This window comes from Halichoerus grypus, chromosome 1 (assembly GCF_964656455.1).
Source record: "Halichoerus grypus chromosome 1, mHalGry1.hap1.1, whole genome shotgun sequence".
In the NCBI taxonomy this organism is placed as follows: domain Eukaryota; kingdom Metazoa; phylum Chordata; class Mammalia; order Carnivora; family Phocidae; genus Halichoerus; species Halichoerus grypus.
This window is the reverse complement of record NC_135712.1, coordinates 66,486,890-66,499,010: the sequence shown is the minus strand read 5'-3', so window position 1 is coordinate 66,499,010 and position 12,121 is coordinate 66,486,890. Positions and strand designations below refer to the sequence as shown.

The following is a 12,121-nucleotide window of genomic DNA, read 5'->3' as shown; positions in this document are numbered from 1 at the left end:
TCAGCAGGAACATTTGGAAAACTGTGACCTGTGTAATTAAGCTAATGATTAATGACCCGAGACCAACGACTGGATAGATAGCAAAAGGCATATTGCCACTAAAAAGAGTCAATCCTGAGGCACCTGGGTGGCTCAGTCAGTTAAGTGTCTAACTCTTGATTTGGGCTCAGGTCATGATCTCAGGGTGGTGAGATGAGCCCTGCATCGGGCTCTGCACTGGGCATGGAGCCTGCTTAAGATTCTCTCTCTCCCTCACTGTCTGCTGCCCCCCCACCTTAAAAAAATAGTAAAGAGGAAGTGAAAACCGTAGTAAAGAATGAGAGGGAAATCTTGTAACCCAGGTGATAGAATACCTGGGAAAGACTATTAAGAAAGATTCGTAGTTTTTATTCAAAAATACTCAGTAAAGGGAGAGATAGCTTTTCCAGGGAATACCAAACCCATCCTCATAGGGTTCCCTTAAGAACCACCATAGGGACCTTTGTGCTCTAAAGTCAAATCACATTATTTGGTTTGGATTTCAGCCATAAAGAAAAGAGACCAAGGGGGCGCCTGGGTGGCTCAGATGGTTAAGCGTCTGCCTTCGGCTCAGGTCATGATCCCAGGGTCCTGGGATCGAGCCCCACATCGGGCTCCTGGCTCAGCAGGGAGCCTGCTTCTCCCTCTCCCTCTGCTCTCCCCCTGCTCATGCTCTCTCTCTGTGTATCTCTTTGTCTCAAATGAATAAATAAAATCTTTAAAAAAAAAAGAGAGACTAAGGATGGAAGTGTTGCATTCATCTTTCTTTTTATGGTTACAGGCATAATGATTATAAAGTGGTTTCTCCTGCTTTGCGGGCTGTGGGAAACATCGTCACAGGCGATGATATTCAGACACAGGTATGAGTAAGTGGTAACTATTTTTTTTTCCTTGAGAAACAGTACACTGAACCCCATGATTATGTTTTTTCGTTCAGAAACAGTACATTGAACCCCATGATTATGTTTCTGTTAAGAGTATTTAACTCCATGTTATTAGGGAGGATTCACACTTTGTTTCATTAATGTTTGTTAAAAATGTTGCCTTAGCTACTTTAAGTACCTTCACTGGCACTATCTTTACCTATTGCTTATGGCAATTTTGGGTTCCCCTGTGATTTAACTTACCCTTTGGTTAGTCAGGTTTATTTCCCACTACTCCCTCTACTTGAAGTGGTTCTTGTGAGGGTCAGAGCCTCCAGTAGCATCCTTTCTCTGTCAGCTTCATCTCCTCTCTAATAGCTTCCTTTTCTTTGCACATGGTAAGTCTCCAGCGTGAGGAGGGTTCTTCCTTCCTTGTTCTTAATGTCATCCCTCCCCACTCCATTCAACTTCTGTATCAAGATATATCGTTCACAGTGGATTGTTCTAGCTATTTTTCTTTATCTCTCAGATGCCTTGGCATTGTCTTTTTCTTTTCCTAGGCTTCAGTGGTGTTGAAGTGTTTTGGGTCTCCTGCTTCACTGACCATTTCTCCTTAGCAAGCTCCTTTTCCTGTTCTTTCATGTTTGTGGGGTTATCCCCTGGAGGGGATAATTATTCATTGATCCTATTTATAACTTCAACCATCACCCTGGTACAGCTTGATTGGGAATTGAGAATTAGGTTTCCCAGCCCTGAATCGCAGGAAGGCATTTAATGTCTGCACTTTTCTAATCCCTAAAATTTGGATTTGTACTTGAAGGTGTCTTCCAACTGTAATATTTACTTTAAATTTATGCTATCCAGAAGGGAACTCATTATTTTCCCTGGTATATCTGGGCCTCTGCTTATTTATGTTACCTACCTCAGTGAATGCCACCAAGAGTTGACCATGCCCAAAACCTGTACATTAGCTGGATCATTCCCTGTCCACCTCTCTCATTAGTCACTAGGTGCCATTTCCACTTGTCTCTTGCAGTGCTTAGTTCAGACATTTCTTGTTCCATTCCGTATCACCAGAGGGATGCTTATAAAATGCAAATTTCATCATGTCATTCTCTTACCTAAAATCTTTTTATGGTCCCCTATTGTCCTTTGAGGGTGTTTGAGATCCTTTAAAATCTGGCACCTGTTTAATGGAATGCTATGCAACAGAATGAGGAAGCTCTTAAGCACTGATTCAGAAATATCTCCAGGTTTTATCATTTAAAAAGAAAAACAAGGGGCAGAAAGTGTGTAGAATCTATTACTATTTATATAAAAGGGGGCAGGGAGGAGAGGAAAAGAAAACAACATATATGCTTGATTATATTTGCATAAAATTTCTCTGGAAGGAAACACAGGAAACTAATAACATTGTGTCTGTGGAGACCTGGGTTGCTGGGGTATGGGAATGGAAAGGAGGCTTTGCCTCTGTAGTCCTTCATACTTTCTGAATTTTTAAACCATGTCAGTGTATCTGCTATTCAAAAAAAGTTTGTCTTTCCCTCCCCATGCTATGCTCTGTGCTTTTGCCATGTTTATTCCTTGAATTCACTATGACCACACTCAGCCCTAAGTTTTACTACACGTTTGCTTCCGTCTCCACCGAACATATGCTTGCATCCCCATCCCTGCTGTTAACCACTCCCTCACGTGAATCCACACTCTGCGGCTAAGGTCGTCTCATTCTTCAGGTCTTCCTGTTAATATTATTTTCTCTGAGAGGCCTTGTTTGCTGCCAGACTCTTAAGTTAGGTGTGCCTTCTTTTGTTTCATCCTTCATAGCACATATCACACTGTATTGTAACTGTCATTACTAGATTGTGAGCTTCGAGGGCGGGGAATGGTGTCAATCTTGTTCGTTTTTGTCCTTCTGTAGTCTTAATAGTTCCTGGCACAATGTGTAAGGACTCAAAAATTATTGAATGAAGTTCTCTATCTGTACATCTAGTTCTGATGTCCCTCAAGTTCTACTCCTGGGTCTCCAGTAGCCTGTTAGATATTTCTGCTTGCATGTCTCACATTTGTGTCTCTCGACAGTTTATCTTCTTCCTCCCAGAAAGCGGGTTTCAAGTCTTTTTTTTTTTTTTTTTTTTTTCATTTCAATTAATGAGGTAACTATTCACCCACACCCCCGAAACTTTGCAGTCATATTTGGTGCCTCCATCTCTCACATCTTGTATAGCAAAATCACCAACTCTTGTTGATTCTTAGTGTTTCAGTATCCTCATCTAATTACCTTAGTTTGGTCCATGTTTTCTCACACACAAGGGTCGTTGCTGTACCTACCTCATTTATCTTCCTCTTCTCCCCAGCATTTACCCCTCAGTTGACTCTTCCTAGTAACAGCTTAATCTTTCCTAAAACAGCCTTGTTCACATTACCTTCCTTTCAGAAACAGTGAACTTTTTTAATGACTATGAGATAAAGAATCTTGAAAGACTAAAGAATTTGTACTTCAGGATTTTAGTCTCATTCTTTCTTGTAGCCTACTGTTAATTTTAGGGTTATCGAACTCTTCCTTAATAAGCCTCACTGCTCAGGGCACCTGGGTGGCTCAGTCAGTTAAGCGGCTGCCTTCGGCTCAGGTCGTGATCCCAGGGTCCTGGAATCGAGCCCCACATCGGGCTCCCTGCTCAGCGGAGAGCCTGCTTCTCCCTCTGCCTGTCACTCTGCCTATCTGTGCTCTCTCTCTACGCGTCTGTCAAATAAACAAATAAAATCTTTAAAAAAAAAAAAAAAAATAAGCCTCACTGCTCTGTTCTTTCCTCATTTTGGTACTTTGTAGTAGCTTGTCTCAGCACTTTTTCATTTCCAGCCTTTCTTATCTGTTGTGTCCTCCTCCTTTGCTTATGAAATCCTATCTGTGTTTCAAGGCATTCCCTCCACCCCCACAAAGTCTTTTTTTCCTCACTACTCCACGAGTATTGTCTTTAACTTGTGACAGGTTTATTTTTTTATTATTTTTTGGCATGTTTATTTTCTAGATCACATCTTCGGCATTTAAAAAATTGCTCTGTAGTATCTTTTATACTGTTAAGATTGTGCTTCTTTAACCACCTTTTATTATTTTTTGAGCTGTATTAAATAGGCAGAAATGACTTATTTAATTTGCATTTCTTTTATTACTTGTGAGGTAGGCAATCTATTAAAATTGTAGTTTCTTTTAACAATTTACATATTAAAGACAGCAACCCTCTTATCTGTTGCAATTTTTTTTACATTATGTAGTATGTATTTTAATTTTTGTATTTTTTTGACATGCAGATATTTCTATTTGATGAAATTTTATTTTCCCCTGTAATTTCTTCCATTGTTTTTATGCTTGGAAAGTCCCTCCCTATCCCCAAACCAGCTATTTACTGATATTTTCTTCTGTTTTATGGTGTGTTTGTATATTTACTCTTTATTTTGGTAATGGGTTAAGAATTTTTTTAAAAATACTTTTCAAAAATAAAAAATGTTTTTCAACTAGTTAACCTCTGGAGGAACTTTATTATATATTTAATTCCTCATAAATACCTGTGCTTGTTTCTGGACTAGGTATCTATTCTGTTACTCAGTGATTGATTCTTGAGCCCACCACATATTATTTCAGTCATTATAACTTAAGAGTTTAGTTTTGGTAGACTAGATCTGCTTCATATGTATTTGTCTTACTCTCCCTCACCTTTGTAAGCTGTTTGATAGCTGGGGACATATTCTTTTTATCTTTGTGTCCTCTAAAGCAGTTGGTGTACTTCATTAAGTAGGTATTTGCTGACTACCAGGTAGAGTGTTATCAGAAGACTTAAAAATCTGAGACCACTTCTGAATTTCTGGCCACTTGATCTATTTATCCATCCAAAAGACTTTTTAATTCCTGTAAGGGATAGGAAGGTGAAGGACTAATACATTATTATGCCTTAAGAAGCAGCAGTTGTAGAATTGTAATGTGTATAACAAAACTGCTTTGATAATCTTAGAAACTAATTCTTATTGGCACTGAATACTTTTTTACATGTATAAAGTTATTTCTAAAATTTCAAGGGGAGACATTATTTCTTTGCTTATATTGTTCCTAAAATAAATGAGTTAAAGATTTATTTCTGTTTGGATCAATAGAGAATAAGGTTCAAACTTTTCCTTTTAGGTAATTTTGAATTGCTCAGCTCTGCAGAGTTTATTGCATTTGCTGAGTAGCCCAAAGGAATCTATCAAAAAGGAAGCATGTTGGACAATATCTAATATCACAGCTGGAAATAGAGCACAGATTCAGGTAATCCCATAGCATCTGTCTTTTTCTATTTTTATTGATAAGTTTTAGCTTTTTTTCAATTAGCCTTAAAGTTTTTTTTCGTTATTATCTTGGAGACCATTAACTTCCAGCATTGTTGTCTTGTTTAGTTTACTTATTTTTTTTTTTTTTTAACCTACCTTACAGAAGTTCAGACTTTTGAAACTTAAACTTTGGTCTTGGTTTTTCCCTTTGCCTTTAATATTTGATGATTTGCCAAGACCCAAGAGATAGTGTCTTATATTTTCGAAATGTTTTGATGATCTTTATACTAAACAGATTGGCTTTACTCTTGCCAAGTAAGATATTTTTTTTTCTAGTGGCCCCATGTATTAGATAACTTCAATTTTTTATAAAACCTTTGGGGACCCATTTTTCTCTAAATGGTTATCTGCCTTTTAATTTTATTCTTACATTAGGTGGGAGAGTAACCCAAGTGGAAGATAAAGCAAGCAGTGGGCTGAAGGGTTCACATTGGCCATGAGAAAGGCTAAACAACTGGTTATAAAAGATAAAACACAGACCTATTGGACTTTGAGCTGAGTGGAATCATAGAGGTTATCTCATCCAGTATTCTCATTTAAGGATGAAACTGAATATCAGAGAAAGTGATTTGCTCAAGGGCACCCCTAGTAAATGACAGGATCAAGATGAAGTATTTTTCTGCTAAACTTTGCTGACTTCCTTCACTGGTATAATAGAGTTCTTGATCAGGAAAGCATGGTTGATGAATCACTAAATTCAGCTCCTGAAACCAATATTACACTGTATGTTAATTAACTAGAATTTAAATAAAAACTTGAAACAAAACAAAAAGAGCATGGTTAGTCATCCCCAGAATGCTGCCAGGGACTGAGATTGATAGCTATAGCAGTTCATATGAGGTGATTTCAGCTATAGTTGATTGCCTGCTACTATCAGGCTCTTACATAGAATTTCTCAGTTTCTTGGTAGAGGAAATGATATGAACCCATTTTAGGTTTTTGAGCTTAGGAGAAAAATGAGGGAAGTAATTTGAGGCAGACTTTCAGTGTTCATATATGAGGGGAGAGTGAGTAAAAGTACTCTGTCCAACTACAGGCTATGCTGGTAACCTGGGTGGGAGGTGGGAGGTTGGAATAGGATTGCGGCAGTGCTAAAAGGGAAGGAAAAGGTGGTTCCTGATGTTTTAAATTGAGAATGTAAAGGAGACTTAGTGACTGATAAAATTTAGAATAAGTAAATACAAAAAGAGCCTTTATAAATACAAAAAGAGAGGTTTGAGAAGACACCTAATATAGAGAGGGTGGATGATGTTTTAAGTGGTTAGCAGATCTGAAGCAAGCTGTTGGCCACCTTGGGCTGGAGCACCCAAAAGTGAGGGCTGCAGGGTTACAACACACGTGTCAGAGTTGGATGCTGTGAAAGAAATGAGAGTAGCAGAGGAACAGAAAATTGAACTTTTGTAATTTGTTACTGTGGGTGGAACAAGAGAGGACAATCAGAAAAGAACTCGGGGAAAAAATTAAGAGATTGTAAGATCCCAGACTCCAGAGAGAGTATTACCAGTGATACCAAGTATAGTTGAAAGGTTATGGGTAAGAGGACTTAAACTCCTTCCAGTTAATTTTTAACAGGCAGAGGGGTGTCATTAGTGAAGCTAGCTAAAAAGTTATAATTAGTATCATGAACATTTTTACAAATTTTGTAATTTCCCTTTTCATTTAATTTTTAATTTCAGACTGTGATAGATGCCAACATTTTTCCAGCCCTCATTAGTATATTACAAACCGCTGAGTTTCGGACAAGGAAAGAAGCAGCTTGGGCCATCACAAATGCAACTTCTGGAGGATCAGCTGAACAGATCAAGTAAGTACTAGCCAGGTAGCATCTTGTAAATTAAAGGAAAAATTATGTCTACTAGTTATGAATGCTCAATTCTAACCTCTTGGAAGATTGTTCTGAGTTTCATAACTAGACTCAAATGTATATTTAATTTTTCTCCCATTCCTTCTTGCTGAAATAATTCCAGGATAATAGAAGTAAGGCATAGTTGAGGTTTGAGAGAATGGAAGTATTTATAGGGTGGCTTTAGTCTACTCTGGAGCTTTCTGGTCAGAACAATCTTAGGTAGTCTAGAAGGTTACTAGTAGAATCCTTAGAGTCCAACTTTGGTATCTAACTTGCTATTTTTAGTTTAGATGTCTTAAAAAGATTTGGATCAGACTTTGAAAGAGAGGTATATCTGAGAATAAAATGACAAATTCACTAGAGGCAGTGTCTCCTAAAGTTCTATAATGTTCAGTAAAGGGAGAGAGCTGTATTAGCTTGAGACTTAAATGGCCCCTTGGGTGGCTTATAATCTTAATGGCTAGAGAAGGCATAAATACGGACAGGAATCAATTCGTGAAAGAAGACATCATACAATTAAATGCTAAATTATGGACATTCAGTATTTCAGATTAAAAAAAAAGATTAATGATGAGAGAAAAATGGAACCTAGACTCTTCTTAGCCTGCCTTAACTTTCTCTATGGGAAATTCAGATGAGGGGAAGATATTTCTAAATGAGTGTTGAAGTTGTAACCCCTCCCTTATATATACTGTCAGAAAAATACAACTACTTCTCATATTGTTGCTTTGTGGGTTGAATGTTGGCACTAATTAACCAATACTAATTTTTAGTGCTCTGTTAGAAGTTTAAAAATGTAAAAGGTAGTCCTAACATTTCAGAAGTTGATTAGGTACAGAAGATAACTGTACCTAAAATAATAAAATAGATTAATACTGCAAATAACTATTTTGGTAAAGTTCATCAGTGACAAGTTTTCAAGGAAGATTTCAAGTGGTCTTCAGAAGCACTTTTTATGAGATTAAGGTCTTTTTCAACCTCCCAAGATTCTGGTTCTGGGGTACTATGATTATAAGTATGCCACCACGGGTAACGGCATTTATCCCAGTAATGGTAGCAGTAAGAAGTAATGTAGAAGTTATAATATGGTTTCATAGTTGAAATGGTTAAACTGTACACATATTTTTAAAACATTTCTAAAATACTGTGGTAGATTTCATCAGAAAGTATTCAGGGGTATTTTGCTCTGTTAAAGAAGAGTGTAAAGGCTACTTACTATTCCTTTTTAAAATTCAGCATAGCTGTTTATATTAATGAAGTTCATTATCAATCTAGCAGTTTCTTCTTAACCAGACGGAATTATTTTGAAAAATTATTACAAAAATATTACAGTCCAAATTACAGAAAATATACTGACTTTATCACTGATAAAATACATCTGTGTGGTTTTGCTTATTCTTATGGAGTAGACAAGATTTAGATGCAAGAACCAATTAGAGTAACTTAGGAAATATCCATAATTTTAGGTTAAATATAATCAAATGCTAATATATAGGTTCTCAAGAATGAGGGATAAAGAATATTGCCTTGAATTAGAGAAAGTTTATGGAAGAGATGAAATTTGCCATTTGGGTAGAGATTTGGTTATTTTGGAGGAGAGCAAATAGCACGAGGGGAAGTGTGAGGGAATGTGCACAGGTAATGTTATTGGAAGAGGGAAATCAATATTGCTATACGTTATTTTTTTTAAGATCTTATTTTTATTATTTGAGAGAGAGTGAGAGATATCACAGACAGACAGGGACAGGGAGAAGCAGATGCCCTGCTGAGTGAAGAGCCCGACAATGGGGCTCGATCCCAGGACCCTGAGATCATCACTGGAGCTGAAGGCAGACGCTTAACCAGTGAGCCACCCAGGCATCCCCTGCTATAGATTATTCTTTTGCAAGATGAGGAATTAAGTAATTGATGGGCTTTGGAAGCTGGGATGAAGGCCTTAGTCTTAATGGGAAGACTCAGTATCTTTGGCCTTGAGAGTATTAATGAAGAACATAGTATTTTGAAGAGGAAAGAGCAATTAAGATGCCACTGTAATAGTGTACAGCCAGGATTAATAGCTGTAGCATGAGATATGGGTCTCAATACAAGAAGAAAGGATCTGTAGGACTTGCTGGCAGGCTTTAAGTAGGAAGGGAAGGAAAGGGAAGAGTCAAAGGTAACTGGGGAAAATGGTAGGTGGGTACCCTTCATAAAAATTAGGACACAGAGGAAGCAATAGTGGGGTATAATAGTGGTGGTTAATCTCGGTGTACTTTTTCTTCATGCTTTTCTGTTTTTCAAATTTGCAACTAACATTTGTAATCGTAAAAGAGGCTTGGTTTTTGTTTTTTAAAAGATTTATTTATTTGAGAGAGAGAGTGCGAGTGAGGGGAGGGGCAGAGGTAGAGAGGGGCAGAGAAGCAGACTCCCCACTGAGTGCGGAGCCCAATGCGGGGCTTGATCCCAGGATCCTGAGATCATGATCTGAGCTGAAAGCTTTTTGTGTTGTATAATTCTATAGGTATTGGTGAATGCATGTTCTATTTCTACCATTGTAGCGTCATACAGAATAGTTCTACTGCCCTAAAAAAATCCCCTCTGCTTCACCTATTCCTCACTACTCCTCTACCCCCACCCACCCCTCAAATCCCTGGCAACCACTATACTTTTTATTGTCTTTTTTTTTTTAAGGGATAGGGGAGAGGGGCAAGGGGTGAGGGAGAGAGAAAATCTTAAGCAGGTTCCGTGCCCAGGACAACCCTGAGATCATAACCTGAGCTGAAATCAAGAGTCAGACGTTTAACCAATTGAGCCAGCCAGGCACCCCACTTTTTATTGTCTTTATAAAAGTTTTGTCTTTTCCAGGATGTCATGTTTGGAATCATATAGTCTGGAGTCTTTTCAGACCGGCTTCTTTGACTTAGCATGTCTAAGTTTCCTTCATGTCTTTTCATGGCTTGATAGTGCATTTCTTTTTATCACTGAATAATAGTCCATTGTCTGGATATACTACAGTTTGTTTATCCATTTGCCTATTTAAGAACATCGTGGTTGCTTCTGGCTTTTTGGCAGTTACGAATAAAGCTGCTATAAATGTGTGTGTATAGGTTTTGGTGTGGACCTAAGTTTTCATCTCAGTTGGGTGTCCACAGTGTGATTGCTGGATTGTACAGAAAGCTTTGTAAAAAGCTGCCAAGCCGTCTTCCAAAGTTCTTATGTTGCATTCCCACCAGCAAAAAAATGAGAGTTCCTATTGCCCCTCATTCTTGTCAGCATTTGGTATTGTCAAGTTGTTTTGCATTTTAGCCATTTTAATAGGTGTGGCATCATTGTTTTAATTTGCAGTCCCCTGATGACATATATTAATGATGTTGAGCATCTTTTCTTAATTTGCCATCAGATCTTTGGTGAAAGGTATGTTCAGATCTTTTGCCCATTTTTAAATTGTTTTCTTGGAGTTTTAAGAGATCTTTGTACAAAATAGAATTGGCCTGTTGGGCCTATGGTGGCTTTAGCACCTGTTTCAGAGGTGTGGTTCTACAGAAACAAAGATGAAATTAGTCAAAATTACACTGTTTTGATGAGTTGCTCATATTCAGAGTAAGAGGGTATTCAGTTTTTTGGAGTCCAGTAGTTGTGGAGGAGGAAAAATGGAGATGGTGTTAGAGAACTGGTTTTGTTTCATTTATTTGTAGCTTTGTGGTAAGATGTAGCCTATATGGCTGAATGGGTGCTCATTTTTATCTCTACAGTTTGAGGATGACCCACTTATTTTATAAAAGTTTTATGAAATTGAAAGCTTTGACTAAATTGTTCTTTGTATTTAGGTACCTCGTAGAACTCGGTTGTATCAAGCCACTTTGTGATCTCCTTACAGTCATGGACTCTAAGATTGTACAGGTTGCCCTAAATGGCTTGGAAAATATCCTGAGGCTTGGAGAACAAGAAGCCAAAAGGAATGGCACTGGCATTAACCCTTACTGCGCTTTGATTGAAGAAGCATATGGTAAGATAGAGTGTTTAACAGATGTCCTGAAATTATATTTTTCTTCTTGCTTTTCTGACTTGTCTATAGATCAGTGAGCACAAACTCATATGAAAAACTTGTTCTCTTATGAATAATGTTTAGTAGGTAGAATTATTAGAAAAAAATATGCATTAATTGTGAAGAGAAGTGAGTACCCTTCAATTTAGCTATTTTTACACCGGGCTGTAAAGATCTTCCTAGTTCCTGGACTCTGCTTGCCCTTGTGGGTGCTCTTGTATGCTTACTAGTCCATCTGAGCCTCAAGAACATCTGCATCTACTATAGATGATGCCGGATTCTACTCCTTTTCTCTTTAAGATTTAGAGTTCTCATTTTGAAGAGTCACTATTTGCCTTTTGGTTTCTTCATTCTTCCAATCTCAGGGTTAACTGTACTCTTTTTTTTTTAATTTGAGAGAGAGAGAATGAGAGAGAGCGAGTACATGAGAGGGGGGAGGGTCAGAGGGAGAAGCAGACTCCCTGCCAAGCAGGGAGCCCGATGCGGGACTCGATCCAGGGACTCCAGGATCATGACCTGAGCCGAAGGCAGTCGCTTAACCAACTGAGCCACCCAGGCGCCCCGGTTAACTGTACTCTTAATCATTGGTTTACCAATGTACATTTTAGTTCCCTCTGTGATTTTAATGCATAGTCAGGGTTGAAAACCACTACTCTAGGGTTTGTTTATTCCTAAGACTGGAATTAGGGATCATAGGGTTTGTTCGTCTTCCAGTTTATCAGATAATGCAGAACTGCTTTCCAAAATGATTTTAACAATTTACCATTAATAAAAATTGTAAAAGCTATACCTGCTTAGTATAAGACATTTTGAAATGCGTAAAAAAGAAAAATGTTCCTCTACCTGGAGATATTCCTCCACAGAAATAACTACTGTTAATTTTTTGATGTATATATATTTTAACATGGCGATGTATATGAATATGTATTTTTTTTCCTTTGAGCAATATTAACATTTATTTCCGGTATTGCTGTAGCGGTTAGGTTGCTCATGGCTGCAAGTAAAAGAAAA

General features: G+C 37.8%; 1 protein-coding gene across 1 annotated transcript in view; it reads left to right on the top strand.

Annotated features, from left to right (window-relative positions):
- KPNA1 (karyopherin subunit alpha 1) overlaps positions 1-12,121 on the top strand; it is a 71,625-nt gene that overhangs the window by 53,603 nt on the left and 5,901 nt on the right. The window contains exons 10-13 of the mRNA XM_036093687.2: positions 800-878; positions 5,053-5,178; positions 6,917-7,044; positions 10,893-11,071. Of these exons, the coding sequence (XP_035949580.1) occupies positions 800-878; positions 5,053-5,178; positions 6,917-7,044; positions 10,893-11,071 (512 nt within the window). The remainder of the gene's footprint in view (positions 1-799; positions 879-5,052; positions 5,179-6,916; positions 7,045-10,892; positions 11,072-12,121) is intronic.